Source organism: Peromyscus leucopus, chromosome 5 (genome assembly GCF_004664715.2).
Source record: "Peromyscus leucopus breed LL Stock chromosome 5, UCI_PerLeu_2.1, whole genome shotgun sequence".
Classification (NCBI taxonomy): Eukaryota; Metazoa; Chordata; class Mammalia; order Rodentia; family Cricetidae; genus Peromyscus; species Peromyscus leucopus.
Window position 1 is genome coordinate 58,744,152 of NC_051067.1, and position 27,323 is coordinate 58,771,474.

Sequence of the window (27,323 nt, forward strand, 5' to 3'; positions counted from 1 at the left end):
GCGGGACTAAAACTGACAGCAGGAAATGGGTGGGGCCAGGGACCTGGCGGCTTCAGAGCTCACGAGACTTAGCGAGACTGGAGACGCAGGAGAAGAGGGCGGTTGCGTCGGGAGCTCTCCGCGCACGCGCAGTGAGTCCCGTCTGCCCGACCTTCAAGGTTCCACCATGTTCTCGCGGGCGAGTGTTGCCGGTCTGTCGGCCTGCACCGTGCAGCCGCAATGGTATGACTAGCTCGGGAGGGGTGTGTGGCTCTGGCTGCTGCCAGGCAGGAGGGATCGGGCTGCATGCTCGCCCAAGGCCGAGAAAGGTCCGGGCTCCTGCAGGTCCCGGACGCTCAGGCCGTGGGAACGTCTGCAAGGCAGGAAGGTCACGGCCTGGTCCCCCGAGGCAGTTACGGCCATCCGGGACCTCAGGACCAGGACGGGAGTCGGATTGAGCGTTGGAGCCAATCTGGAGCTGGGTTTTTGTCAGCTCTGTATTTCCGCTACGTATCCCGGCCCATGTCTTGCAAAGTCTTTAGAAAGGTCCTCAGGGTGAAGGGAAGACCGCAGAAAAGGCCTGGGGAAAGTTAAATTGTGTATTTTTTTTTTCTTTAACGCCCTGTGAAACATTGCATTGTTGAGCGGCGGGATGTGATCGTTTGCTTGAGCTCTTTGGTTAGACATCCACTGTGTATCGGGCTCTTTACTAGGTACTGGAGAAACTAAGGCAATCAACTTAGCCCCCTCCTGAACTTGCTGGTCGCCCTGGTGCTGAAGGGACTTTAAAAATCTGTCGTTGAGGATGGGAAAGACATCTAGCATTGTCAGCACACCCTAAAGTAGTATCCCTGCAAGGTCATAAAACTGTCCCAAGGTCCCTCGGTAGGAAGAGGAGGCCACATGCGGACTTTAATAAAGGGACATTTAACTTCCACGCTGCGTTAAAGGAATAGATACCGTAAGGTTTGACGACTTTAAACACATTAATTCTCGGAGGGGGGAGCATATTAAAATGCCTGGGGATGGACGGACAAAATGTGGTTTATGGATGACACTGTATGATAACATGGAATGCTTTGAAGCTAGACGTCTGGAAGAATTGGTGCGAGGGGATTCTTAACTAGCGATTCCTTGGTTTTACAGTATGGAGGGATTGTTAGGGTGCTCCAGAGCTAAACTAGGTTTTTATGACCTAATTTATGGAACTATCAAGCATTCATTGAAATAGTCGTTTCATTAAGCAAAGAGTTTGCAGCCATATGCCAAGGCTCCAAAGTACTGAGAAAATTAAATAAATATGATGTGAACTATGTGCATAAAGAATGTTGGTAGATTAACCTTGGAAGAAGTCACAGCAGTCATACTCTGGGTTGTGCCAGTCTGCCCTGGGCATTTGTGGAGTGCCTACCCTGCACCAGTTGGCACCACACAGGTGTTAAAATGGGAAGGGTCTGTGAGCGTCCTGGGAAAGTTCTTAGCATCCAGTGGTGCTCAGCAACTATCCGATTCTGTCCTTGGCATTTGCTGTGCCTTTACTGGGTCCATATTTTTAGAACCTGAAGTTAATGCAAGGTAAATGTTTTACATAAAACTCTCAGACATAACTCTATGAAACACAGGTGAGAGCATTTGAAGATACATTGGTAAAGTTTTGTTTTTACATCAGCTCTTGGTCTGAGGTGACTGAGTGCTGGGAATCTCAGCTGGAACTAATGAGCAAGTGAAAGCCAAGCTTAACCTCTATGGAATGTTGGTTTTAAATGGATAGACTGGAGAGTCAGGGAACATCGGTGTTATACAGAATGCATATTTCTTTCTCTTTTCGAATACTTCATTTTTCTTGGTGCCTGGTGTCTTTTTCATCATTGGGCCTTGTTGCCCCCATTTCGGTTGCCTTTTGAATTCAGAAATTAAGATGTTAAGGTTTAAGGGGGCTGGAAAGTTGCCTTTGCAGTTAAGAGCATTTGTTGCTCCTGGGTTCCGAGGAACTGGGTTCAGTTTCCAGCATCCACACATACCATCCATAATTCCACCTCCAGAGTATCCAACACCCTCTTCAGACCTCCACAGTACACATACATACATGCAGGCAAAAATACTCATACACATAAATCTTTTTTTTTTTAAGTCTTAAGGTTTCACATTCCGCAGAGGTAACTGAGAGGGGAGACTGTCTTTACCTTCACAGAACCGGGGAGAAGCTGCTTTTTCTTAGTTCTGTTGATTGTGGGAAACTTCAGAAACCGCAGTCTGTTACATTTTCAGGGAGGATTAGAGAAAGGGGGTTCTTGAGTTTATTTCCCAGCTTCAACTTTGAGGGAAATTTTTTTGTTGTTGTTTTCTTAGTGTTCAACAATCCCTAAAATGGAACCGGTCTATAATGGGTACTAGTGGCCATAAATGAAGAGTGGGAAGGCAGATTTCATCTGGGGTAATCAGAGCACATATCTACTGGTAAATGTAAACTGGGAGGCAACAGAGATGGACTCTGGAATTGGGTTTGAATCCTGACACTGCCACTTTGCCTGGCTGTGTGTGGCCTTGGGCAAATTTCCTAGTGTCTGTCCCACTGGGTCCTCCTCTTTGACGCAGAGACAGTGCTAGTTTAATGTAGGACTAAGTAAGTGTCCAGTGGAGGAACTGCTGGTTTGGATCACATGGTTTGGATTATATACATCAATTGAAACCATAAAAATGGGCTTATAAACACTGTTTGTACATATAACGTATAAAAAGGCTATTCTGTCTGTCAAAGGAGGAAAGAAACAGTGGGGGTTAAAGAAGTGTTGTGAGGTCATTGTGGAGTACAGAGTCAGAATTTGATTAACTTCAAACTTGTTCTTCAGAGTTAGTCAATGCTAAGTAAATTTCCTTCATTTCTATACTAACAGCATCACACTCTCCTTAAAACCCTTCCAGACTGCTAATTCTTGCATAGGCATCACTCCTGACTCTCTCCTATACTGACTTGAAGTCTGAAAATGACACTGTACTCTGGAAGAAGATACTGCACTTGACCCACAGTCCCCTTGATTGTGCATCCACTGTGTTTGGTATTGCCAAGTCTCTGTAATAATCTCCAGAGGATGAGTCGGGACATGCATGATGCAGTGACCAAGACTTTATCCTCTCAGTGCAACTCTTCTCATTGTGAGATTCAGTAGATCAAGCTGTCACTTTAAGGTGCAAGAAATGGAGATGGGAAGATGACCCAAGAGGTACAAGCTTGACATTCTGCATCCAACTCCCTGGACCCACAGTTGAAGGAGAGCCAATCCCAAAAGTTGTCCTTAAGCTTCTACCCATGAGACTCCATACTCCGTATTTATAGTTTTTCCCATAATACCTTTTAAATCTTCAAGCACCTCATGGCTGTTCAGTGATTGTAGTGTGAATCTTAAAGGGTCTTATTAATAAAAACAAACCTGGAGCCAGGTATTGGGGTGAATGCTGAAAGATCAGAGAAACAGAGCCAGCCACAGCTAACCTCACCAATTCCTCAGCTGATCTCATTTCCTCAAACTGGAAGCCTCTGTGTCCTCATCTGAATGGATCTCAGCTGAACTGCTGCTCAAAAGCTTAAAAGCTTAACCAGAGTCTAGTTCCTGGTTCTCACATCTTATATACTTTTCTGCTTCCTGCCATCACTTCCTGGGATCAAAGGCGTGTGTCACCATGCCTGGCTGTTTCCAGTGTGGCTTTGAACTCAGAGATCTGGATGGATCTCTGCCTCCAGAATGATAGGATTAATGTGTGTGCCACCATTTTCTGGCTTCTATGTCTGTCTACTGGCTCTTCTGTTCTCTGACCCCAGATAAGTTTATTAAGATGCACAGTATATTGGTGAACACAATATCACCACAAGTGATCAAATAGGTCTTAAAATAAAGTTATTGTATAGACATCCGTCTTGAGTTAAATGAAGGCAAACTATGAGAGCATTTCAAAGCTTATGAAGTGACTGCGTGCCCTGCATAAAGAGTTAGAAGACATTTCCTCTCCATACCACAGGCCTTAAATATCAAAACAAAAACATTGTGCTGGTTCAGATACAGTGTGCAATTCAGAATTGTTCCATGCAATATTCCATTATGAGGAGCACATGTCAGTTCAATTGAAGCATATGCCTAAAACCACACTTTTCTAACTGTAAATTTAGAGCATTTGGTAACATCATCAAGAGAAAAAAGAGGGAAAAACCCAGCTCAAACTGATTACCTTTGCTGTGACATTTCTAGTAGGGATTAATACTTCGGTCTCTATGTCCAATAATCTGTGTGCCAAAATAGTTTGTCATGTCTTCTGGCCTCAATCTTTTCTCTTTCTCTCTTTCTCTCTTTTTTCTTCAACCAAACCTAATATTTTCTGTAAGTCTGTTTTCTCTTATTTATTTTCTTTTTCAATGACTGGGTAGTACCAGTATTAAGCTATATAAGTCAAGATTTTTCTGGTTTGGGTTTTAGTTTTTTCCTAGTGCCAGGGACTGATCCAGGGCCTTGATCATGACAGGTAAATGATGTACTACAGAGCTGCATTCCCCAATTTACAAGTCAAGAGATTGAGTCTTTAAAATAACTCTTAGTTATGACCTTCTATACTATTTTTACACATATGAATGCCTAATAAGCAAAGCATGCATCATTCTGTAACCTACACATTTGAAAATTATAATTAAAAGAAAACACATTTTTCCTTTGCAGTTTTAGATTTGTGTGATGTTGAGCATTTACTATGGAGAGTTCATATCCCTTCCTACTCTGGACCATTTTCCCTGTGCTTACATTACTTTTGATACATTGTTTCTAGAGTCTAGTTCCGTTAAGGTTCACTTATTTTGTGTTTTTTTTTTTTATTTTTTATTTATGTTCTCACATATTTTAGAGATATCGTGATGGCTCAGGGGTAAAGGCACTTGCCACCAAGTTTAATGACCTGCATTTGATCCCCAGAACCCTTATGGTAGGCAAGATCCCACTCTTCATAAGTTGTCCTCTTGACATTGGCTTGTGTGCGTTGTCACTTAGGTGGCATACATACAAGAATGTTTTTTGTTTCATTTTTAAAGAGGTTTAAGGGCTGAAAAAGATGGCTCAGACATTAGGAGCACTGGCTACTCCTCCCAAGGATCTGGGTTCAATTCCCAACACTTACATGATGGCTCACAGCTATCTGTAACTCCAGTTCTAGAGGATCTGAAGTTCTCTTTTAGCTTCTAAAGACACTGCAGAAACATGCACAGATATACATGCAGATAAAATTCTCATACACCTAAAAATCAACGTTAAAAGAATTTATTTATTTATTTATTTATTTATTTTTGGTTTTTCGAGACAGGGTTTCTCTGTGTAGCTTTGCGCCTTTCCTGGAGCTCACTTGGTAGCCTAGGCTGGCCTCGAACTCACAGAGATCCGCCTGGCTCTGCCTCCCGAGTGCTGGGATTAAAGGCGTGCGCCACCACCGCCCAGCTATGTTAAAAGAATTTTAAAGAGGTTTATATTTTGTATATACGTCTTTTATCTGGATATAAGTTAGCAAATTTTCTTTTAAGATTTTATTTGTTTATTATGTATACAGCGTTCCGTCTGCATATATGCCTGCATACCAGAAGAGGGCACCAGATCTCATTATAGATGGTTGAGCCAACCCACCATGTGGTTGCTGATAATTGAACTCAGGACCTTTGGGAGACCAGCCAGTGCTCTTAACCTCTGAGCCATCTCTACAGCCCAAATTTGCAAATTTTTAATTTTATAAACTCCAACTTATGTTTTTTTCTGCCCTGGTTTTTAATCTCCCAGAAGTTTTATGATTTTGCCTTTTCCACTTAGGTCCCTGATCACTTTGATATGGAAGCAAGCTCATCTAATTGCCCCGCTCTGTGTCTATTCAACCAGCGTTAACTGCCTTAACTTCATAGAGGTCTCAAGTCAGATCTTCAGCTCTTTTCTTCTTCAGTATTGTTTGACCGCCCTAGGTCATTTGTGTCCCCATAGAAACTTTAATTGGTTTGTTCATGTCCACAGTAGCTTGCTACGGTTATGGTTGAGATCACGTAGGTTTATACACCAAGCCGAGGAGAATTGATTCTTGGCAGTGTTGTTTTCGTAGCTGTGAGTCTTCATTTATTTAAAATTTTAATTTCTTTCCTCAATAGTACGACTTTCCTCATAATGCAGACCTTATTATATACATACCTACTTCCATTTTTGGTGCTTTTTTATTGTAAAATACACATAAAATTTATTGTTTTAACTATTTTATAGTCTTCTTAACTTTGTATCCCAACTGTTTGTGCTGGTGTGATTAGCCAACTTCTTGTGGCTTTCCATCTGAAGATTGAGCATATTATTCCATTTCATGTAAGGGGGTTGAACACCAAGGGTCTGGGTATCTAAAAAGGGTCCTGAAACCAACCCCTGTGATTGTTGAGGGTATATACAAAAGCTGTTAGCTTTTATGTACACTAACTACCTGTCCTGCAACCTTGCTAAAATTATGTATTACTTCTAGAGTGAGAGTGTGCGTGTGCGCTTTGTGCTCCTTGTGTGTTGGGGCGGGGAGTACACATGTTCGTGTTTACAGAGGCCAGAGGAGGACATCAGGTGTTCAATTGTCTTAAAGCGGGTTCTTTCAGTGACCCTGGAGCTGCGCTGGCAGTGATCCCGCTATAACCCCTCCCTCCATGCAGGCAGCAACACCTGCCCTTTTCTATAGGTTCTAGGGGTACGAATTCAGGTCCCATCCTTTTGTTATTATTGTATGCGTATATGTATTTGTATGTGTTTTCAGGGCTGATGTTTTGGCACTGGACAACCAGTTGGTTTGCTCCTCCCTGTGAAGGGTCACCTTTCCTGCTCGCAGCTTTTTTTAAGTTGCCTGTGGTTCTTTGTGTAGGGTTGAAGCCTCCTGGGCTTTTCTACTTGAGGTTAGGTCCTTTTTCTTACACAGCAGTTGCTCTTACCCACTGAGACATCTGTCTCCAGCCACAAAGGGTTTTTTTCCCACCTCAGATTATTTGGAGACTTCTACGTAGACAATTGTGCCTTCTATGGAGATGAGTTTTTCTTTTCTTAACTTCCTGCATTAGCTGACTTCCCGTATGATAAGTGATAGGGTTAGAGGAACGACTTGGGTCATCCCCAGGTTTGAGAGGGAAGCTTCTAGTTTCTCACCACAAAGTCCTCATTTTTGCTTAAGGACATTGTCTGCCCTGGTTTTCTGAGGCTTTGTTGTGAATTGGTGTGAGATTCTGTTTGATGCTTCTGCATCTGTTGATTGGTATGGTTTTTCTTCTTTATGCTGTTGGTATGAAGGGCCTCTGTTGTTTTTAAATAGTAAACGAGTATTACACAACTGAAATAAGCCTACTAGTTATGGTGTAGATTCTTTTGAAATATGTTGTGCCTGTGTTCATGAAAGGTGTTAGTTTCTATATTTTTATTTCTTATTTTTTTAATTTTTATTTTACATGCATTTCTTTTGCCTGCATGTATGTCTCTGTGAGGGCGTTGGGTCCTCTGGAACTAGAGTTACAGACAGTTGTGAGCTGCCATGTGGATGCAGGGAATTGAACCTGGGTCCCCTGGAAGAACAGTATGTGCTCTCAACTGCTGAGCCATCTCTCCAGCCCCTTGTTTTTATTTTTTATGGTGCATTTAGCTAGTTTTAGGTTACTACTTTCCTTTTAGAATTAGAAAGCTTGCCTCTACTTTCCTTGCCATTATTGGCTGTGCTTTGCTTTGGGTAGTTTTGGTTGGTTTTTGTATTTAGAATCAACTACCGTCTCTGCTGATGGTTTTCAGACTTATGTCTAAACTCTCAGAATGTCTCATTTCCCACTAGACGTTTCCAGCTAGTCTCTAGTTTCTCTAACTATATCTTCCTCAAAAGTCAGTTCTTCCAGGGAGTTTAACCTGTTTCTCTACATTGGTTAGGATCATCAGTCCACTTAGATCCTTCTGTAGAGACTCTGGGGACACCTTCCTGCTTCCCTTTTCTGTAAGAATGTGCTCACATCTCATCTTCTATCTGCTTTGCCTGCACCCCATGCCAGAATCCATCGTGTCCTCATTACATGCTGGGGATTGCCATCTGGAACCTAGTTTGTGGGCTTAGAAACATCTTTTCCTTAACCATCTACTTCCCGATTGTATTTGAGGCTTACTCTACCACAGAAGACTCACCTCTGGTACTGTGAGATTTGGTCAGAAGCTGTTGCTGTAGAAGTCATCTGCTCCAGTAGAAGAGCTGCTACTGCTGCTATCTTGCTAAATGGATATGGTGTGCCTGCCAAACCGCCTCCTAAAACTTAGGTTGATGCCCATAGATTAGTGCTGCTGCCAGCAGTGGTCAGTGGAGACTCACAGCTGGTGAGAGTGCTGAGAGGACTTGACTGTCGATGCTCAGTCCTAAAGGCACATCTGTATCACTCCCTCCAAGGCTCAGAGAACATCTCCCACATAAAAGATATGTAAGAGCCATCAGGTGGAGTGGAGTGTTGTAGAACTCAAGTCTTGTAACCGTGACGTGGCTGTGGCCCTCTTTTAGGCACAGCTGTGAGTCAGTGTCCCTCTGTGAGGGACATTTTAGTGGCAGTTAACAGTTAATGATGGGGAGGGGCTCACAGGCCCTGCCCCTTCCTGAGGATCTCTAGGCAGTTGAGGGTTGCTGAGGGAGGAAGAGGCATTTTTTCAGCGGGCAGGCAAGGGTAGGTTGCCCTTGCCCCTGTAAATAGTCTGTACTCCTACTCCTGTAAGGAACCCTAACTAAACTCACTGGTTCACCCAAAATAAGGGGTGGAGCAAAAAGACGTGGAGTAGAAGGAAGGCTGGATGGGAAGGAAGAGGGAGTGGGAAAGAGGAACAAGAGAGGATAATGGGGCTGAATGTGACCAAAATAGATTACACACATGTATGTAAATGTCAATGAAATGTATGAGTTGCCTATAATTAATATATGCTAATGAAAACTCTAAAAATTAAACTTTGTAATAAAGTCTACCATATACAGGTTGGGGTGAGGTCATGTAGTTATAGCTTTGCTTTGTGGGTCTCTGCCCACTCCCATAGGGACAAAAGCTGTCCTATTTTTTCTAATATCTAACTTGAAAGAAAGAAAGCTCTATTGTGAGTGGTCTAAACTGTCAACGTGGACAAGCAGGTGAGAGGAACAGCCGAAGCTGCAGCTGTCAGATCGCTGAGGGCATGGAGCCCACTTTTTAAGCTCGTTATCGGGGTTTTTAGAAATGGCTTTAGTTGGGGACATGTTCATGCATCTCATCTTTGTCATTGTTTACTTCCTCTCCTGCTCTTTCATGGGGTGTGTGTGTGTGCGCGCACGCGCATGCGTGTATGTATATATAAAACTCCTAGGCCCCCTCTGTAAGAAAAAATATTAAAGACATTAGACATTGAATATTTCAACACAGCCTGTGGCCCTCACTTCCCTAAACAAGACGTTGTCCTTCAGAACTGTATTCTGAAGTTGCCCTCCTTGGTCCTCTCTCCACAGACTCCCTGATTGCTCTTTTTTTTTTTTTTTTTTTTTTTGGTTTTTCGAGACAGGGTTTCTCTGTGTAGCTTTGCGCCTTTCCTGGAACTCACTTGGTAGCCCAGGCTGGCCTCGAACTCACAGAGATCCGCCTGGCTCTGCCTCCTGAGTGCTGGGATTAAAGGCGTGCGCCACCACCGCCCGGTGTCATTTTTTTTTAGTTTAGTAGCTTGTGTGAATCCAAAGTTTAGAAGTGGTATTTAATAACCTACCTCCTAGGGTAGAGGTCTATTTTCTCTAACATTTCCTTTAAGTCTAATCATTTTTGCTTTTGTGTATTAGCACTCTAATTTTAAAGACTTGACAAATATTTGATTACATTTTCTGTAAATTGAGTTTTTGTGAATCTTCCCTGAGATAATGTTCTTGTTTAGAAAATGTTTATTGAAATGAAAAAGTTAAATAAATTGAAATAAATGTACTAACATACTTGTGGTCACACCAGTGATAGGCTTGAGTATTATTTTTGTTGGTGGTGGTTTTGTTGTGTTTGTTTTTTATTTTTATTTTTTTATTTTTATTTTATTTTTTTAAAGATTTATTTATTATGTATACATTGTTCTGTCTGTACGTATCCCCACAGGCCAGAAGGGGGCACCAGATCTCATTACAGATGGTTGTGAGCCACCATGTGGTTGCTGGGAATTGAACTCAGGACCTTTGGAAGAGCAAGCAGTGCTCTTAACCTCTGAGTTATCTCTCCAGCCCCGTGTTTGTTTTTTATTTTTAAAACAGGGTCTCACTGTATAGTTCTGCCTGTCCTGGTGTACTGTGTAGACCAGGCTGGCCTCAAAATCACAGAGATCCACCTGCCTCTGCCTTCCAAGTGGTGAAATTAAGGTGTGTGTTACTGTGCCCAGCTCAGCTTGAGTATTATTTTTAATTTGCACTGTGGGAGTCGGGTTTCGTTTCAATGCTGAGTTTCAAATGTAATTAGACAACAATGGGAAAGACTATTACTCTAGAAATCAAGTAAACAGAGGTGTGGAAGTGGAAATCTAGTGCTAATGAATGCTATTTTGGGGCTTGGTATTAATAGTAGAATGCAAATGTGTAAACATTTCTATTCAAATTCAGAGTCCTATATTTGATAATTTTATAGTATATTCAAATAAGCATTAACCAACGATTCTTGTGTAACAAAGCTACTTTAGAACAGAAAACTGAAGTATCTTTTAAATCTTTATCCTCAGGACCCAAGTTCGAAACATGGCAACTTTGAAAGATAGTAAGTATATTGTTTTTCTCGCTATGCAAATTAAGTCAAACTAAATTTTATCAAATAGAACTGATTTTTAAGATGTGCCAGTTGGGCAGGCAGCGTGGCTTGGCACATAAAGGTTCCAGCCACCAGGCTTAAGGACTTTAGTGGAAAGAGAACCAACTCCTGCAAGTTGTTCTCTAATCTCCATGTACACACTATGGTACATGCCCGCATATGTACTCACTAAATAAACAACAGTAAAAAAATATATTTTTATACACACACACACACACATACACACGACTCGTTAGCCTACTAGATCTTTTCTAAGTTGACAAGTTAGTTTACACTGCATGCATTGGATTTTTTTTTTTTGAAAGACCATGTGAGATGACACAGAGGAGTGTCAGTCTTCATCACCTGCAGAATAATGAGGATAGAACCAGGAGATCTATACTACGTCAATGTGTTCATAGTAAAACAACTAAAAATAGTAGTGTCAAGTAAGTACGTGAGTGAGGCCATTTTTTCCAGTTTAATGTTGTATGTGTGTGTGTGTGATCTTCTTTTCCACATCCTGAGTAACCACAGCCTCGATCCTTGACTGGGACTAGTTTGTGCATTTAGATTAGCTTAGCGTCAGCTGCTTTTCCATGAGCTAAAGCACTAATTACTCAGCTTGGCCCTTTGGAAAGATTGCTCTCTGCATTCACAGATGAAACTGTACTGTGCCTCCTTTGTCTAACGTGGCACTTCAATTTTTTAGTTACCAGGAGACTGAAGTCCATCAAAAACATCCAGAAGATTACCAAGTCTATGAAGATGGTGGCAGCTGCGAAGTATGCCCGGGCTGAGCGGGAGCTGAAGCCTGCTCGAGTGTATGGAATAGGCTCCTTGGGTGAGTTAGGAAGAGTGTGTCAGGCAGAGATGGCGTGCTCATAGTGAATCTGGTGCTGGGTAGTTTTGTCCTCTTTCAAAAGCCTGGGAAGAGGGACTCTCACCTGAGGAATTGGCATGTGGGCATGTTTGTGTGACATCTTCTTGACTGCTAATTGATTCAGAGAGGCCCCACCCACTGTGGGCTGTGCCATCCCCAGGCAGGAGGACCTGAGCTATATAAAATAAGTGGAGAAGGCTCGCAAGCAACAAACAGTCCTCCAAGGCTCCCGCTTCAGTTCTGGCCTCCAGGTCTTTGCCTTGGCTCCCTGAGGTGATGAACTGTTACCTGGATTGTAAAATAAAATAGAACCTGTCCTCCAAGTTGCTTGGAATCCCTGTTTTATCAACAGAAACCAAACTCTAGGGTACTTGACATGGTGCCAAGCCTGTCCTGAGCACTCTACATGCATTCATGTTTTCATGTATGTGCATTTATATGCATGTGTAATTTTTGTACACCAGAGTCTGGGGACTTGCCCAGGTTCACATGAGTGTACAAGAGCCCTCTGTTTTGCCACAAAGCCTGTGAATTAGCACTGTCTGTGGCTCTTAACTTAAGCAGCCTAAACCCTTTCCTGGATTATTGCACTACCATTCAAAAGACTAGGAAATGGTATCATCTTGTTACTAACCTTGTGTGCTGTTTTAGGACAGTGGGGTGGGACAGCTGGTGGGAAAACAGACAGGGCAACTTGATTGTAACTTTATGTAATGTCTTACTGAATTCTTTTCCTACTGAGAAGAGTGGCATGGTATTGTTAGAACTTATATTTTGTGTTTCCATGACTTTATACTGATTTGATCATTAATTTGTCTTAGAGATAAGCAAAAGAGGTAGGAAATTTCCCATCCTAACTGTAATTACATTATCCCAAATTTTCAGTGTCCTGTTGTCTTTTACTGAAGTCCATGTCAAAGGTTTTTTTTTTTTTTTCTTTTTTCTTTTTGGTTTTGCAAGACAGGGTTTCTCTGTGCATCCCTGGCTGTCCTGGATCTCACTCTGTAGATCAGGTTGGCCTCAAACTCACAGAGATCTCTGTCTCTGTCTCCTGGGTGCTGGGATTGAAGGCGTGTAGCACCACCGCCCAGCAGAACTCTTAACTTACTAGGAAAAGTTTGCAAATGTGAAAGTGAAGGAGGTCATATAGTAGGTTAAGAGTTGTGCCTGCTGCTTGGTCCTTTACACCCTCTAACTGGTGCCCTTGCTTCTGCGCTCTTCTAGTCTTTCCTCCCCAGGCTGCAGTAATTCTCTGTGGATGATGTCATTCTGCCCCTCCTGCAAATCCCTTTCCAGTTAGAATGCAGTTGTCAGTGACCCGCAAGTCTATATGGTTCTAACTCTGCTTCACCCCCACTCCCACCCCCCACCCCCGCCAGCCTCCTGCTCCGGAGTCTCGTCAAGCCATCTTATTCCTGTGCCATCTTTCCTGTACTGAATTTCTCCTGTCATGGTGTTATAGGGTTCTTTTTCTTCACCTTGAAGGAAAGAATTTGGTGAAGAGAAGTATTTATTTAGCAAAGTACACATTCCAGAGACTGGAGTAGGCTGCCCCGGGGCAGCAGAACAGTGACTTCCCCATTGTGAATTTTAAAGAAGGATTTTTGAGGTGGGTGGCATATTCTGGAGGTGAGAGCCAAGGTAGTTATTAAAGAAAAGTGAGGAGAACTCCTGAAGGTAGGAGGCGTCCCAAGAGAGAAACACCCTTCTTTCAGGTGTTTCTTCTCATAATCATCTAGGAAAGCCCGCTATGTGGATATCAGAACCACACTGTAAATGATACTGATACATAACTAAGGTCTCTTAATGATGCAGGCCTTGTTTTATTAATGCATAAATGCATATGTGTGAGGAATTCTCTGCTTTTAAGATTTTTAATTATGGCCAGTTGGTGGTGGCATACGCCTTTGATCCCAGCACTTGGGAGGCAGAGGCAGGTGCATCTCTGTGAGTTCGAGTTTGAGGTCAGCCTGGGCTACAGAGTGAGTTCCAGGAAAGGCTCCAAAGCTACACAGAGAAACCCTGTCTTGCAACAAAACAAACAAAAAATTTTTTAATTATGTGTCTGTGTAAAAGTGCCTATAGAGACCAGAAGAGGGTATCGAATCCCCTAGAACTGGAGTTATAGGTGGTTATGATGCAGTGGGTCCTTGAACCCAACTCGGGTCCTCTGTAAGAGCAGCAGGAGCCACTTCCCCAGCCTGGGCCAGTGGTTGATGTGGCAAGAGTAGTCTTTCTCCAGTCTCAAGGACATATAACTATATAGGGACATTTTGACAGTCGGTAGACAGACCCAACAAGATCCAGTTACAGCTTGCTTGATGACCTTGTATCTCACTCCTTTGAGACTGCTCAGGATCCATGTTTATTCTCATGACTGGTTGTTGATTGAAGAATTGGGGCATTATCATGAATTCTGGATCAAGATTATAGTACAGACAAGGTTTATGCTAGCTTCTAGGGCTTTCTTCTCCCCACACCACTGTTGTATGTATGTGTGTGTACTGTGTATATGTAAAAGCCAGTGGTAGATGTGAGGTCTCAGTCAAATCTCTACCTTATTAAGAGATAGGCTCTTGCACTGAACCTGGAACTCACAGTTTTGGCTAGTCTGGCTGGCCAGTGAGCCCTAGGGATAAATCCATTTGTCTACACCCTAGCACCGGGGTCCTAAATGTTCAACAGCATTTCTGATCTTTACATGGGTGCATTCCTTAAGTCCTCTACCCGTCTTGGGTTTTTTTGGTTAAAGAATTCTGACGTGACCCATTGTATCCTTGTTTGTTTTCCTCTTTGACTCCGTGCTAGACTAGAAACATCATTCTGCAGGCCCAGCATCTTGGACAGTGCACACTTGCTTCACAGGAAGGGGAGCTAGAATAGAAATATCATTCCTCAGGGTCCAGCACCTAGGACATTTTTCCCTTGCTAAATAGATAAGGGAATGAGAACTAAAAAAAAAAAAAAAAAAAAAAGATGGAGAAAACGAAGTCTTAACTTCAAAGATAAAAAGACCATTCTCTGTGTATATATAGTAGCACATGGATGCATTAGATGTGGGTTGCTTTTGTCATAAGTTCTTACGCTCTTCCATGTTTTTTAAACATCCACTTAATACTGCTGAAGGACATTTTACACAAAAGAATGATAGAACACAGACCTCAGATGAAATGGCTCCTTTTTTATTTTTAAGATTTATTTATTTATTATGTATACAATATTCTGCCTGCGTGTATGCTTGCTTATCTATCTCTAGCTTATTTATATGAAAAGGGGGAGTCACTTAACTGGTTACCTTTTTTGCTAATAAGAGTAAATATAAGGAATCCTTCCCCCTTGTCTGTAACCACAAAATCCTTCACTTAATGAAGGAGAAAATGCCCAAGAGTGTCTGTGATGGAGCAGTCAAGATAGAAGCTCCCAGCAGCTTCTGGGACATTTAAGCTGAAAAGTGCTGACTGCCAGACAGTAAATAGACATTAATTTGAATGTCCAAAATCCGGGGCAGGAGTTTATGCTATGAAATAATATCTAAAAAAGTTGTGTGGCCGGGTGGTGGTGGTGCACGCCTTTAATCCCAGCACTCGGGAGGCAGAGGCAGGTGGATCTCTGTGAATTCGAGGCCAGCCTGGTCTACAGAGTGAGATCCAGGAAAGGCGCAAAGCTACACAGAGAAACCCTGTCTTGAAAAACCAAAAAAAAAAAAAAAAAGCGTTGTATGTGTTCCCCCAACTCCCTGGATTGGGTTTCGTGTTCTTTCAGCTTGGGACTTAGGTATAAAAGTGTGAGATTCCTGCTCTAAAATGAAAACAGAAATGATTTCCTTAAGGTGAGTGAATATGGTGGCTGTGAAGATGTGCTTGAAGTCTTGGCAGCAGCCAGCTATTGAAAGCCACTCCTGGTCTCATGGCTCTTGAGCCCCTCAACTTCTTGTTTTCTGTCACAGGTAATTCATCTAGTAAGGTCCAGGTATCTTTTGTTTGTTATTTTGAGACAAGAGTTTCTGTGTAGCCTTGTTTATCCTGGAATTCACTCTGTAGACCAGGCTGGTCTCGAACTCACAGAAATCTGCCTGCTTCCGCCTCGAGAGTGCTGGGATTAAAGGCGTGCACCACTGCTACCCGCCAATCCGGGTATCTTTAATCCCACTTAATTTCTTCTTTGCCTCTGCTTCTTGGAAAACCAGACCAGGAAAGTTGGTAAAGTAATGCCAAAAATGAGTTCACACCCATAACTTCACTCTCAGCAGTTTCTATAAAATAAGAGCTTGATGTACAGATTACACAATTACAAGTGAATACTTGTGACTTTTTTTTTTAGCTGTGTGCTGGGAATTTACATTGTATAAAAGTCTGATGTCCAGTTAAGCAGTTAACTTTTGTGTTCTATCTTCCTTTTGTTTGTATCTAAGCATTTTGGTCAGTATTTTTTTTAAAAACTGACGACCAGTTGATCCTTAGGAACCTTTGTGGTGTCCTTCCTGGTTGTAAATGGAATAAGTACACAAATATTCTTGATTATACTCATTAGGGGCCACCTAAGAAAAGTACATAGTTGAAAACAACTCATTTCAACAACTTGAAATTAGAGATTATTACTACATTTGCTACAAATTCATTTGAGTACTCTTTGTTTTGTTTTTTAGCTCTTTATGAGAAGGCTGATATAAAGGGACCTGAGGACAAGAAGAAACACCTCCTTATCGGTGTGTCCTCAGATCGAGGGCTCTGTGGTGCTATTCATTCCTCAGTGGCTAAGCTGATGAAGAATGAGGTGGCGACCCTCAAAGCAGCCGGGAAAGAAGTTATGATTGTTGGAATTGGTGATAAAATCAAGGGTATACTTTATAGGTAAGTGAGATATGTGGTCATGTTCAGAAGCCTAGAAACATGAGTGAATGGAAGTCTTTTTGAAAGAGAAAAGTTTCATAATGTATTGGAGTGTGTATGTATCCTGTATGTTACTTTTTACATTGTGTATGTGTGCGTGTGTATATACTTCTTGATACCTTAAGTGGAATACAATAAAAATTACCAGGTCTATTGGCATTAAGCTAAAGAAGGAATCCTCACAGAGTTGTCACAGCCTAGAAATGCTAGAAAGGGAACAATAATATGTGAAGACTGAACAGAAGGATTATAAAGTAGAGAGGCCTTACTTGTAGTTCTTAGTTCTTTGTGGGTGCCCTTAGAGGAGGAGTCATGCTGTATGGGACAACTTAACTTGGAGTCCACCACCCCCACCCCACAGAAACCTGGCCATGTGGGTGCCCTTAGAGGAGGAGTCATGCTGTATGGGACAACTTAACTTGGAGTCCACCACCCCCACCCCACAGAAACCTGGCCATAACCTTCTTTGCTATGTTCTTTCAACACAGGTATCTCATTAACCTATTTTATATGATCCCTAGGACTCACTCTGACCAGTTTTTGGTGTCATTCAAAGATGTGGGACGAAGGCCCCCTACTTTTGGAGATGCATCAGTCATTGCCCTTGAATTGTTAAATTCTGGATATGAATTTGATGAAGGCTCTATCATTTTTAATCGGTTCAGGTGAGACATTTAGACTTCAGAGCTCTTTCACATTCATGTTCTGAATGCCTGCTTGGTTTAGGAATTATGTAGTTACTTACATGTGCTCCTGTTGTCATTTCCAGGTCTGTTATCTCCTACAAGACAGAAGAGAAGCCTATCTTCTCTCTCAATACCGTTGCATCTGCTGGTAAGCTGCTTTCACACGGCAGGTGTTGGGGTCAGGAGACGTCTGGACACTAAGGGAAGAAGCCAGTGCTTATCGGGCTGTTTTGTTACTGTTGATTTCTGAAATGGAGTCTCTATCTGTAGCTCAGGCTGGTCTCAGATTTTCATATAACTGCCTCAGCCTCCCAAGTACTGAGGATTAGAAGTGTGCACTCCCTCTCCTGGATTGGGCTGTTTTTAGGAAGCACCAGACAGGGACTGGAAGCATGGCTCCATGATTAAGAACACCTGCTGCTCTTGCAAAGGATGTGGGTGTGGTTCCCAGCATCCACATGCCAGCTCACAGCTGTCTGTCTTTCCACTTCTGGCCCTCTTCTGGCACACATAGCACACATACATACAAATGTGCAAAACACTCGTACACACAAATAAAAGTAAATAACTCTTTAAAAGAAAGGCAGAAGCACCCGTAGTGCCTTCTAGGAATCCTCAATTACGTTGTAGACAGCCCCAGCTCCATTCTTTGATTTATTGAACAAATGTCATTAAGCATTCTTTCGTTTTCAGTGACTGAAAAGCCTTGCTAAAAGTTGGCTTTATGCTGTTGGCAAACACCAGCTACTGTGCAGTCAGATGTCTAGGACAGATTTAAAATGCTCACAACTAGTTTATGACGCATGGAACTCTGTCATCTTACTGTGTGATAGTCATCTTGGTGCAGTAACACGTCTCAGAAATAACCTTTCCTCCTTGTATTTGTTACATTTCATCTATTGAGTTTCATATTTGTTTACTTTGTTTTGGGGGTTGTGTATATTGTTCTTTCTTTACCTTCTAGACACAGAGTCTTGCTATATAACCTAGACTAGCCTCCAAACACACAGTCCTGCTTCTGCTTCCTGTATGTCACCACACCCTGTGTGGGGGTTTTTCCCCCAATAATACACAAAATAGATCTGAGATTTAGTGTAACACACAGTACTCTTTCAGCACTCATGGATGAATTTGAAATGTTCTGGTGAATATCAACATTGAATCCTAAACTCATATCAGCGTCTAGCTTTTCCAGTCTTCATATTAAAAAGGTCTTTCCTTTCACTATATCAGACTGACATTCGTATTTCTTGAATAACTAATGGTTAAGGTAGATTTGTATAGCGCTTTTAGATTTAGTCTTTGATTTTTTTTTTAAATTATAAAAACATTTTTATAGCGTGCTGTGTATGTGACAAACATTTGGCTGGCTGCTATTCAAAGAGCTTTATAATCATGAAACCCAACCCCCCCCCCCCAACACCCATGAAACCCAACACCCTACCCCCATAGCTGAGGACTGAACCGAGGGTCTTGCATTTGCTAGGCAAGCACTCTATCATTTTTTTTTTTAAACACACACTTTATTTTATGTGCACATTTATCTGTGAGGATGTTGGATTCTCTGGAACTGCAGTTATAGACAGTTGTAAGCTGCCATGTGGGTGCTGGGAATTGAACCTGGGTCCTGTGGAAGAGTAGCCAGTACTCTTAACCACAGAGCCATCTCTCCAGCCCCAAGCACTCTATCATTGAGCTTAAATCCCCAACCCCATAACATGAAATTTAGTGCTTATTTTAAATATGAACTCCTTAATATTAAAGTTAACCTTCTGGGTACAATACTAAAATACTTGTTGACACATTTTGTTGATAATATGCTATGGAAATAGAAAAAACTTTTAGAACAGATTCATTCAACTCAAGATGATTTCTATAATTATAAAAATTTTTAATGAATAGGTCTTCATCTATATTCTTCAAAGAAACTCTTGGCTTGTTTTAACAGAGAGCATGAGCATTTATGATGACATTGATACTGATGTGCTACAGAATTACCAAGAATACAATCTGGCCAACATCATCTACTACTCCCTGAAGGAGTCCACCACCAGTGAGCAGAGTGCCAGGATGACGGCTATGGACAACGCCAGCAAGAATGCTTGTAAGCCCAAGATAGAGTGCTAGAGGACATTTGGTTAGCCCAATCCTAGACCCATGGGATTAGACAAAGCTCCCAGGAACACGTAGAGCCCAACTGCATCTCTGCTGAAAGGAGAGGTGAACATTGCTTAAGGTAGCATCAAAAATGTTAACAGAGTATGTTCACTAGGTGGGGAGTACATCTTATTTGATAGGTAGTAGATTTGCAAGGACTGAAAATAGCCTATGAGAAATGTAAAAATAACTTGATAAAATTCTTACTGACCAGAGAGGCCAGTTTAGTGATCTAAAATGTAGCAGAAGCTCTTCAGTTTAACCGAAATTACTCTTTTCTAGTTAGTTGTCTGTTTATCCCTTTTCTTTTGTTTGCAGCTGAGATGATTGACAAATTGACATTGACCTTCAACCGTACTCGGCAAGCTGTCATCACAAAGGAGTTGATTGAAATCATCTCTGGGGCTGCTGCTCTGTAAGTAATGTAGCTGGGTGTCTTCAGAAGGCTTTGGCTCATCTTTGCATGTGGTTTAGTGAGCCTCTGGTTGCTTGAGTTTGCTGTTTTACTAAAATCAGGAAGAGTTGCTGCAGCGTCTTGTGACCTTTCATCAAATCTTGATGGACAGGGAGTCTCTGTTTTATTCTGATTGTTTGAGCTGAAACATTCAAGTTTCATTTCCTATCTTGAGAGATATGTATGTGTGCAGCTTTGACTTTTAGAAACAAAGGTATGAATAATTCCATATCAATTTGGAAAGTCTGTCTTTGGAACTCTTTGTAAGCCAGACTTTCTGAATTACAAGACTGGTTTTAGGTTTGATTTTTATATAATTCTATTAATTACTGAGTGATTGGAATTTTAAATTATTAAATATTCTACGTTGGCACCATAAAACAGCATATGCTTTCCTCCAGAAAAGTCTCTGGATTGTTGAGAAATTAACTGGACATCAACTGGCCAGTCTGCCAGGTACAAGGCAGTTATGACAGATGAAGTGTGTAGTATATTGCCTTTGCCTCACTGAGTCTTACCTCCTCCTGATTGCTCACCAAGGTCTCTGAGTTTAACTTGCAAATCCCTCTTTAATCTTTTCTTTTCTTCATGCCCACATACTATGGGTTATTGTCATCTCAAATTATAAAAGAGTTTGCTGGAGATGGGGGTTTTACTATGTTGCCCAAGCTAGTCTCAAATTACTAGGCTTAAGCTACCTTCTCTCTCCATTCCCTTAGTAGCTGGGATCATAGGCTTGGCTTACCAGACCCTCAAGATGTAGTGGAGGCAGTGTTTATTTTTAGAGAATTCACTACCTTGACAGAGGAAAACAGGTATTAAAGAAGACAATGGAAAATTATGGAGCTAGAAAACTGTGGCCCAGGGCCATGTCTTAAATTTTAAAGAGTTTTAAAAATACAGTATATGGCTCACAAGGCCTAAAATACTTCCTTGCTGGCTTTTCATAGAATCAATCTGCAAAAAATAGTCTAGTTTATTGTATGTGATCCTGTATTTTCTGACCATCAGCACCCTTTCAGTATAATATTGAATAGTTACTTGTTTGTTTGGATCTTAGCCCTCGGTCTTTCCAGATCTTTAAACACATCATGCTGTTTCTCACCTCCGAGGAAGTACCCTAGGGTTTTCCTGGGCTTCAGTTCTTCTCTTCTGTTGTTCCATTCATTCTTCGTCTGACACTTGTTTATCCTCCTTGACTGGGCTAGAGGGATCTTTTCTTTGAAAAGACTATCCTTCATAGTCTGAGTGAGGTATCTCCTAGCATCTTGGTCTTTGCACTTACGCCATTTTACTAGGAATTGACTGGTCTCTGTCCTCCTTGAGCCTCTGAGGGGACAGTGTTCTGAAACTGATTGAGCCAATAGAATATGATAAAAGTTGCAATTTGACTTCATCATCTTTGCCATCCTGAGCATCCTGTTCCTAAACTGTTTGCTTTCTGAACATAGCTTTGTTAGGACTGACCCATCTCCCAGCCTGGTCATCTTTGCCTATTAGCATCACACAATTTGGCATCTTGATATACAGTTTATAAACATGGTTACAGTACTCTGTTTGATTCGTGAGATTTTGTCTTCTATGACATAGAGACTAGTACTAGGATTAAATCATGACAACATTTTGCCAAATGCTAAGCTAGCATATTTTTTTTAATAATTTATTTTTATTTTATGTACACTGGTATTTTGCCTGCATGTATGTCTGTGTGAGGGTGTCAGATCTTGGAGTTACAGACAGTTGTGAGCTACCAAGTGGGTGCTGGGAATTGAACCCAGGTGGAACTGTTGAGACATCTCTCCAGCCCTTAAGCTGGCATATTTTTTTAATGTTGAGTGTGACGTGGCTTGGGGAAAAGAATTGACTTCACAAAGTCTGAGAGCAGTATGAGATCCAGAGAACACTGAGTTCTTTGCTTCTGAAAAGGGGGTATTAGATATGAACTGTGAGAATATAAATTCTGCACAGGACTAGGCCTTTTTTCTTGCTTAAAATGTGAGAAACCTCACTTAAACTAGGAAAATGAGAACATGGGAATTGGGTCATTAAGCTGAGAATTTTAAAAAGTAATCTCATTGGAAATGTATTTTTACTTTCTAGATAATCTAAGCCCTTACTTTAAAAAGTTACTTGTGTAGTCTCAACAGTGGATCACCTTTATGAATGGATTTGCATGCTCTGTAACCTATCAGAGATTGTAGTTCAAATTTTAATACATACATTGGCTATTTAGTGATAAAATGAAAAGCATGAATAAATCACATGTGTGTTATTTTGAGATAGAAAATTACATGTTGTCTTGCCTATTTGGTTTCTGTTTTGTTTTGCTGTTTTTGTTTTTTTGTTTTTAAGAGTCTTGCCTATTTAAATGAACAGTTTTTTATTGTCTCTGACTACATTGGAATCTGACATCTTGTATCACTGAGTTGTGTTAAAGATTATGTGTAACTATTTGCATTGTATGCTCAGAATAACATGCAAAGAAATGGTCTGTAGTTAACTAGCATGGATTGCTGCTTAACCTGCTTGTTTTATGCTCTTTTTCTTCTAATATAATAACCAGGGATTAATGAAAATCAAGTTGCATCCGAAGATAAGAGGTAAAATTCACACACTCTTCCCCTAAGCCTTCAGCAAAGAAAACTAGCCAGGTATTACCAAAGCCAACATAGCAGTGATGAAATTGCTTCTCTAAGAGAGGCTAGATGGGCAGGCTGATTCATAGTACAGCCAACCAGTAGGTGTGTTGGGTTAATACTGAATAGGGGCAGAACTAAGTGTGGGTGGTGCTGGTGAGCTTTTTAAAGTGTTGTTTTACATTGAATGTGCTCTAGAGAGTGTAGATATAAGGAAATAATTGTAGACATAGAGACCTTGAATTGTAAGTATTAAAGGTAGGTTAGTGAGAACAGTGGTGCTCAAACCTTATGGTCTCGAACTCCAGACGGTTTATAGGAGAGTCTCCTCTGTTCATTCTGTTGTGTTTTGTGTAGCCTCTGGAGAAAGAGTCATTTACTTGTGAGTGGGAATGAGAATGAAACCAATTTGCCCTCATTAATTCCCAGAGTCCCATAGACCAGAATTTGAGAAGCACCTACATCTTACTATGTAAATGCAGTTCCTTGCACCTTATTTAAGTATGTGGTTCTTCCTTATTTTCCAGAAGGCATCCTGTTTGACTCCTGGTTGTTGTATACTGTTTTTCAGGTAAAGGAAAACAGCAAGCTGATTTTAACTGATTGCTTTCTTTGTCAGAAGAAACTTGATCTACTGAGTTACAAAGACAGCAAGATGTTTGTAAATTATCTTACAATAAACAACTTACAATGAGAAAATCAGTCTCATTATTATTAATAAAATGTTTTCAAAAGGAGATAATGCTAAATGTTTGAAAATACTAACATTGCACCGTTAATTTCAGAAACTCTCGTTTACAGTTTTCTGCCAACCTTCAACAGTCTAGACTCTGGGACCAAGGCAGGAATACCTGCGGGTCAGTTTCCCAGGCTGCTATTCCTCTGTAGTTTTAAAGACCTGCTGGGAAAAATGCAGTTGTAATGCTACTGGGGGCACTTACTATTTTTCACAAAAATGCTACAGAATTCCGTGTGTGTGTGTGTGTGTGTGTGTGTGTGTGTGTGTGTATGTGTGTATACTTATATTTTTTCCAGTAATTCTTTAAATAACATTTGCATGCATTGAGAAGGTAAGTATGTTTCATATAGATGATTGTTAAGATTTGGAAGGCTGGGGAGATAGTTTAGTACTTGAGAATGCTTGCTGCTCTTCCAGGGAACCTGAGTTTGCTTCCCAGTAGCTCCAGCTCCAGGGATCCAGTCTGTATTCTGGCCTCCTAGAGAATCTTTGTACTTGTGGCATGAACTTAAATGTCTAAAGTGATTCCATGTACTATGTTGGCCATACCAAAATGTCAGGGATTTTCTATTTGTCTAAAGTAAGGCACTTAAAGCCACTGTGGAAATCAGTGTAAAGGTTCATCAAAACAACAAAAAACACACTACTGTATGATCCAGTTGTATCCCACTCCTGTGTATCCAAAGGAATCTGTTAGCATACCTCAAAACTGTTTGCATGCCCATGTTTATTGCTGCACTATTGACAGTAGTTAAGGTACCGCACCAGCCTATATGTCCACCAACAGATGAATAAAATGTATCTGTCACAATGGAACTGGAATCGTAAGTGAAGAAAGGTCAGAAAGAGCAGTTTCCTTTCAGGATTCCAATTTTAGTTCCAAATATATACATGCAGGTGCTGAGGACATGAAAGTAGAAGAGGAACTAAATGGGAGGAGGAAACGGTAATAGGAAAGACCAAATGTGTGTGTGATGAGAACGGGAGCTATTGGATGTGGAGTGGGGCACAATGTAGTAGCTGTGGGAAAACCATTGAGATTATTTTGTGCCTTAAATGTAATGGCACTGGAAGTTTATTGTGAAAGTAATACAGGGATTCTGAAAAATCATAAAATCCATGCTTTACTCTTCACTTTAAAGCTATTAGAAGTGCAGCCAGGTGGTGGTGGCACATGCCTTTAATCCCAGCACTTGGGAGGCAGAGACAGGTGGATCTGAGTTTGAGGCCAGCCTGGTCTACAAAGCGAGTTCCAGGACAGGGCTGTCTCAAAGGGGCAGGGGAGGGGGGTGGGGAGTGATCGGTAAAGAAACTGGTAAAGAGATGAGTGCTTTCTAGAGAAGTGATTTCTGGTTATTTTCTAGTAGAAAAGCCCCCTGTGAATGGGACAGTGACTGTCAGGAAAGGGTCCTGGGTCCTCCACTGTCCTCAAGACACCTGGGTGCTCTCAGGCTTCCTTCTCTTCAGGACTTGCTGACAATTTAGTTCACCTTCCATTTCCAGGACAGTGGGACACTGAGGGCAACCTTGTGTCCCAGACGACACTAAGGAGAAAAAACAGAACTTTTGATAGTTTTAAGAATAACCTGTGTCAGCCTGACCTCGGGCAGAACACCTAGGTTCAGAAGAGAACAATGGGGCCAGGAAACTCACCCTGCAATTCCAGCTCTGAGAGGCTGAGGCAGGCAGTAGGGTCCCTAAATTCACAGTGAGCCTTACTAACAGCCTCAGTAGCTTCAGGCATGGGTTCTCCCGTTGCTACAAGTGGTCTGTAGGGCACAGCATCTTGAAGATTGCTGGCGTTTCTGATCAGGGCATCATTACTGTTACTTGTGACACACATTTGAAGGACTGTTCTCAATGTCTATGCTATCCTCACACTACCAATTTCTCTTCCTGGGTATGGTTAGAAATTGGTTTCCCTAAGGTTTTAGGCTTTAGTCCTCTGGCTTCCAAATGACTGTTCATGTGTTGGAGCCATTTCATCCATGATAATCTTTGAAAGCTGTATGTTGTATATAGTGCAGAGGAACACACAGTCTCACATGACAATCAAGCCACACCCTCAGATCCACCCCCACCCCCAAAGCATTTAGGTTTCTGTCCTGATAATTCTGAAGGATGGTCTTGGTGTGACCCTCCCTTCCTTCTTTCCTTTATGTGCACTGTATTGACCACCCAGATTCAGCTGTGGGAACCGAGTGAGAAAAATGACATGGTAGAGGGCAGATATTCTCATCCCCATTTCACTGATGGATTCTTCCCACCACCTCTCCACTTTCCAGAACCTGTTTTTTACATTGATTTGTAATTTCCCCCCTTCTTTGTATGTTCTCCAATCTTTTCCAGTAAGTCTCCTGGAATCATTTCTCTCCTCTGTATTGTAATTCCTTAAAACATTAATTTTACTATTAATAATTCAGTTTGTTTTCTCTGCATAGTGGCTAGTTCTCATGTTCCAGAGGCTTGGTAACTCTCATAAAGAGCCATATGGTAAATACCTTAGGCCTTCTGGGCCATAAGGTATCTGCTGCACATTCATTTTTGTTTTATTTTATACAGTCCTATAAAATATAAAACAAAAACATGTTTATTAACTTGGTCCTATTTGATCTGCCAACTTTTGTTCCAGAGGACCTGAGTTCAATTCCCCAGCACCCACATGGTGGCTCACAACCATCTACAACTGTGGATATAGGCTCCGATGCCCTCTTCTGGTAGGCAGACATACATGCAGACAAAAACCCATATATGTAAATATATCATTAAACCATAATAAAATCTATATACTTATGAATATATTGGTGACCATGGTCTAGTTGGTTTTTTTTTATTTAAATTACTTTATTCATTTTACATGTACATACCAACCATAGATTTCCCCCTCTCATCTCCTACTCCCTCCCATCCGTCTCTCCCCATCCCCATCCGCTATTCCCTCCTTGAAAGGGTAAGGCCTCCCATGGGGAGTCAGCAAAGCCTGGTACATTCAGTTGAGGCAGGACCAAGCCCCTCCCCCCAGCTGGGTTGTTTACTGGACCACTACCCATATGAGTATCTTCAGGTCTTAGCAGAGTCTTCCCAACTCCTTTCTGGAGAGTGAAGACTTGGAGGTTAGCTATGGGGTGAAGGACGGAGAAGCAGCTAAGAGCTCAACCATAGTAAAGTCTTACTCTTCTGGCCAGCACCTGTACAAGCAAAACTCATGACCTACAAACTGATGTTAATTCTCCAGACAACAAACCTCTGACTCTTCCCAAGACTGGGGAGGGGACTGGTGCATAGGGGCAAGGCTCCAGCTTCAGAATTGTTGCTATTTTCCTCTTGTCCCTTCTGCCCTCTTGATCCTAGTGGGGAAAAATTCTTTATTTTTTTTTCCTGATTTTCGTTAGAATGAGAGTTACGGAGCAATCATATAGGTGCTGGGGATTGAACCAGGGTCCTCTGCAAGAACAGCCAGTGAGCCATCTGAACCATCTCTCCAGCCCACTGTGTTTTTGAAATCGTCTTGCTCAAAACTAGGCTATCTTTGAACTTACTAATGCAACTTGGGCTGGCATGGGACTCTTGATCCTCCTGCCCAAACCTTACTAAGTACTGGAATTATATCTAGCTGAGTACTGCTTTTATCTCAGTATAAGGCCTTGTCATTTTATCCTCAGCTCTTTTCCTTTAATGAAAAGAGTGATGGGGACTGGGACTCAGAAGTCTTTGCTTTTATTGTCTACAGACATTTAAGTTCTAGTGCACTTAACATCATGTGCTAATGCACTGACTGGGTTTATAGCTCGGTGCCTAGCAAGTGGAACATCATAGGTTTAATCCCAGTACCATAGAGGAGAGAGATGAGAGAAGAGTTCGTGCTTCTAAACTTCCTGTTTGAAAGTAGCAGCTTTACTGAGATACAAGTCGCCTGCCATAAAATCCACCCTTTAAAGTATATAATTCAGTATATAATTCAGCCAAGCTTGGACTCTGGAGGCAGAGGCAGGAGGGTCTCTGAGTTTTGAGTTCAATGTCAGCCTATGTAGCAAGTTCCAGGCCAGCAAGGGCTACATTGTGACGCTGTCTCCAAAAGGAGAAATTCAAT

At 41.6% G+C, this 27,323-nt stretch overlaps 1 protein-coding gene across 2 annotated transcripts; it reads left to right on the forward strand.

Annotated features, from left to right (window-relative positions):
* The first annotated feature begins 62 nt into the window (after positions 1-62).
* Atp5f1c (ATP synthase F1 subunit gamma) lies at positions 63-23,193 on the forward strand. 2 transcript variants are annotated; one of them, XM_028891536.1, is made up of 10 exons: positions 63-222; positions 10,725-10,759; positions 11,502-11,633; positions 16,318-16,522; positions 17,083-17,226; positions 17,331-17,395; positions 19,196-19,351; positions 19,723-19,819; positions 22,422-22,458; positions 23,066-23,193. In XM_028891536.1, exons 1-9 carry the CDS (start codon positions 167-169, stop codon positions 22,426-22,428), a joined length of 897 nt encoding a protein of 298 aa, XP_028747369.1. In that variant the 5' UTR covers positions 63-166; the 3' UTR covers positions 22,429-22,458; positions 23,066-23,193. The 2 variants fall into 2 exon arrangements, with proteins under 2 accessions (XP_028747369.1, XP_028747375.1); XM_028891542.2 differs by lacking the exon at positions 22,422-22,458 and having other exon boundaries at positions 81-222; positions 23,066-23,187.
* The last annotated feature ends 4,130 nt before the right edge of the window (positions 23,194-27,323 follow it).

Coding starts and splice junctions, on each gene's coding strand:
- Atp5f1c (XM_028891536.1), top strand. CDS start 167: ATGTTCTCGCGGGCGAGTGTTGCCGGTCTGTCGGCCTGCACCGTGCAG. Junction 17,227..17,330: donor ATCATTTTTAATCGGTTCAG/GTGAGACATTTA, acceptor TGTCATTTCCAG/GTCTGTTATCTCCTACAAGA. Junction 19,352..19,722: donor CAACGCCAGCAAGAATGCTT/GTAAGCCCAAGA, acceptor TTTTGTTTGCAG/CTGAGATGATTGACAAATTG.